This window comes from Myotis lucifugus, unplaced genomic scaffold (genome assembly GCF_000147115.1).
Source record: "Myotis lucifugus unplaced genomic scaffold, Myoluc2.0 scaffold_1118, whole genome shotgun sequence".
NCBI lineage: Eukaryota > Metazoa > Chordata > Mammalia > Chiroptera > Vespertilionidae > Myotis > Myotis lucifugus.
In genome coordinates, this window is record NW_005872166.1 from 13092 (window position 1) to 15700 (window position 2609).

Below are 2609 nucleotides of genomic sequence, written 5' to 3' on the forward strand. Positions count from 1 at the left end.
GGAGTCAGTCACCGGGAACAGTGTCACGCTGTTACGGGGAGTCAGTCACCGGGAACAGTGTCACGTTGTTACGGGGAGTCAGTCACCGGGAACAGTGTCACGTTGTTACGGGGAGTCAGTCACCGGGAACAGTGTCACGTTGTTACGGGGAGTCAGTCACCGGGAACAGTGTCACGTTGTTACGGGGAGTCAGTCACCGGGAACAGTGTCACGTTGTTACGGGGAGTCAGTCACCGGGAACAGTGTCACGCTGTTACGGGGAGTCAGTCACCGGGAACAGTGTCACGTTGTTACGGGGAGTCAGTCACCGGGAACAGTGTCACGTTGTTACGGGGAGTCAGTCACCGGGAACAGTGTCACGTTGTTACGGGGAGTCAGTCACCGGGAACAGTGTCACGTTGTTACGGGGAGTCAGTCACCGGGAACAGTGTCACGCTGTTACGGGGAGTCAGTCACCGGGAACAGTGTCACGTTGTTACGGGGAGTCAGTCACCGGGAACAGTGTCACGTTGTTACGGGGAGTCAGTCACCGGGAACAGTGTCACGTTGTTACGGGGAGTCAGTCACCGGGAACAGTGTCACGTTGTTACGGGGAGTCAGTCACTGGGAACAGTGTCCCGTTGAGTCACAGGCACACGTGACAGGATGTCACAGACGACAGTCACCAGGCACAGGGCCGGCCTGAGCTGCTGGCCAGCCCTGCGTGTGGGTCAGTGCAGGCTCTGTCAGGGCTTCCTCAGACTGCGGCCCCGCCTCCCGGCTCTGCACTTGCTGATCAGAAAGCCTCCCGGAGACGCTGCTCGCGGCACCCATGGTGTAGGAGCACCTGGCGCCAGGAAGGTAGTTCCAAGGCCCAGAAAACCAGAAAAACCCTTTATTTGATGGCATTGCTGGAGCGCTGCATTGAGGAGAAACGGACAATCCACCCACTGCCTCACGTGAGCGTGTGGTGAGCGCGGGGAGGGTGGCTGGAGTGCGGTGGGCACGGCAGGATGTCACCTCCTGGGCGGGAAGCCCCCGAGGCTGGCAGACCCTGTGGAGCACAGCCCAGTGACACCGTGTGAGCACCACCAGCCCTGAGGCACCAAGGGGAAGCTCAGACACAACTCGGGAACACGTGCTGCCACACATGCCACGCTGGTCACACGCTCTCCAAGGGAGGCCGCGGTCCTTGCCTGACTGCTGCCTCTGCAGGAGCCCGGAGATGCTGATGGGCGGCCTGGGTGCTGGGGCCGAGCCCCCTCCTCCCGCTCTGCCAGCCGCCTGGAGGCCGAGGTTTTGGGATGCCCCCAGGCCGGGCATCAGCACAGGTGGGATCCTAGGAGCAAGGTCACAAACAAAATCACCAGCGCTTCAAGTGACTGGCAACACGATGCTTTTTAGTTTTAAAGGCCACATGTTGATTAAAACACCTTCCCAGTGCCCAGGAGGAGGTCCCGCACTGTGCTTGGGCGATGGCACTGGGACAGCGGCACACGCAGCGCCCGGCAGGCAGCCTCTGATGTGTGGGGGCTGCCCCTTGCCAGGGCCGGGTGCCTGCTCTCAGCGGGCCCTCCCACTGCTGTCCTCTGTGCTGGTGCCCACAAAATCCAGGAGTCACAATCACAGGCACCTGCGGGAGGGCCGGTCCCAGGCAGTGGGCGGGGTGAGGGGCCGGGTCCCAGGCAGTGGGCAGGATGAGGGGCTGGCACAGTCCTGAGTGGGAGCTGTGGTCAGGCAGTGGGCGGGGTTGCCACATGCACCAGGGCCGTGGGCACAAGTGTGGCTCTGGCCTGGGGAGGATGCGAAGGCCACGGCTGGACGGTGGCAGGCGGCCTTTGGCATGGGGAGCCACCAGGGGCTCTAGGAGGGGTGAGAAGCACCTGCCTGATCTTCGGGCCCAGGCAGAGCCTGTGCAGATGTGGGCCCATGTCTAAGGCAACGGGCTGGGTCATGGGTTATGGTCTGTTCAGGGGTCGGCAAATGGCAGCCCATGGGCCAAACCAGCTCCCGTTTCTGTCAGCAGCTGTCGGGGACACAGATGTGCCATCGGCTCCCCGCCTGCCTGTGAACCCTGAGACGCGATGCTGCAGCCCCGCGGGCGCCTGGGGGTTGGAACGGCCTGAGTTGCATTTTAACTTCAGAAAAGCAAACCATAAAGTGGTCTGCACAGCACGACCCCCGAGCACACAGCGAGACCTCCTTCCTCACTCTCCCCGCCTTGACTGTACCTTGTCCTGCAGGAGCTGCCGGGACCCAGCTGAGCGCCCGGGACCCAGCTGAGCGCCCGGGACCCAGCTGAGCGTCCGGGACCCAGCTGAGTGCCCGGGACCCACCTGAGCGTCCGGGACCCACCTGAGCGCCCGGGACCCACCTGAGTGCCCGGGACCCAGCTGAGTGTCCGGGACCCAGCTGAGTGCCCGGGACCCACCTGAGCGTCCGAGACCCACCTGAGCGTCGGGACCCACCTGAGCGTTGGACCCAGCTGAGCACCCGGGACCCCAGCTGAGCGCCCGGGACCCAGCTGAGCGCCCCGGGACCCAGCTGAGCGCCCGGGACCCACCTGAGCGTCCGGACCCAGCTGAGTGCCGGGACCCACCTGAGCGTCCGGGACCCACCTGAGCGTCCGA

At 63.9% G+C, this 2609-nt stretch overlaps 1 protein-coding gene across 1 annotated transcript in view; it reads right to left on the bottom strand.

Moving 5' to 3' along the window:
• RNF212 (ring finger protein 212) overlaps positions 1-2609 on the bottom strand; it is a 20114-nt gene that overhangs the window by 985 nt on the left and 16520 nt on the right. The window contains exon 11 of the mRNA XM_023748072.1: positions 682-826. Coding sequence (XP_023603840.1) covers positions 682-826 — 145 coding nt within the window. The remainder of the gene's footprint in view (positions 1-681; positions 827-2609) is intronic.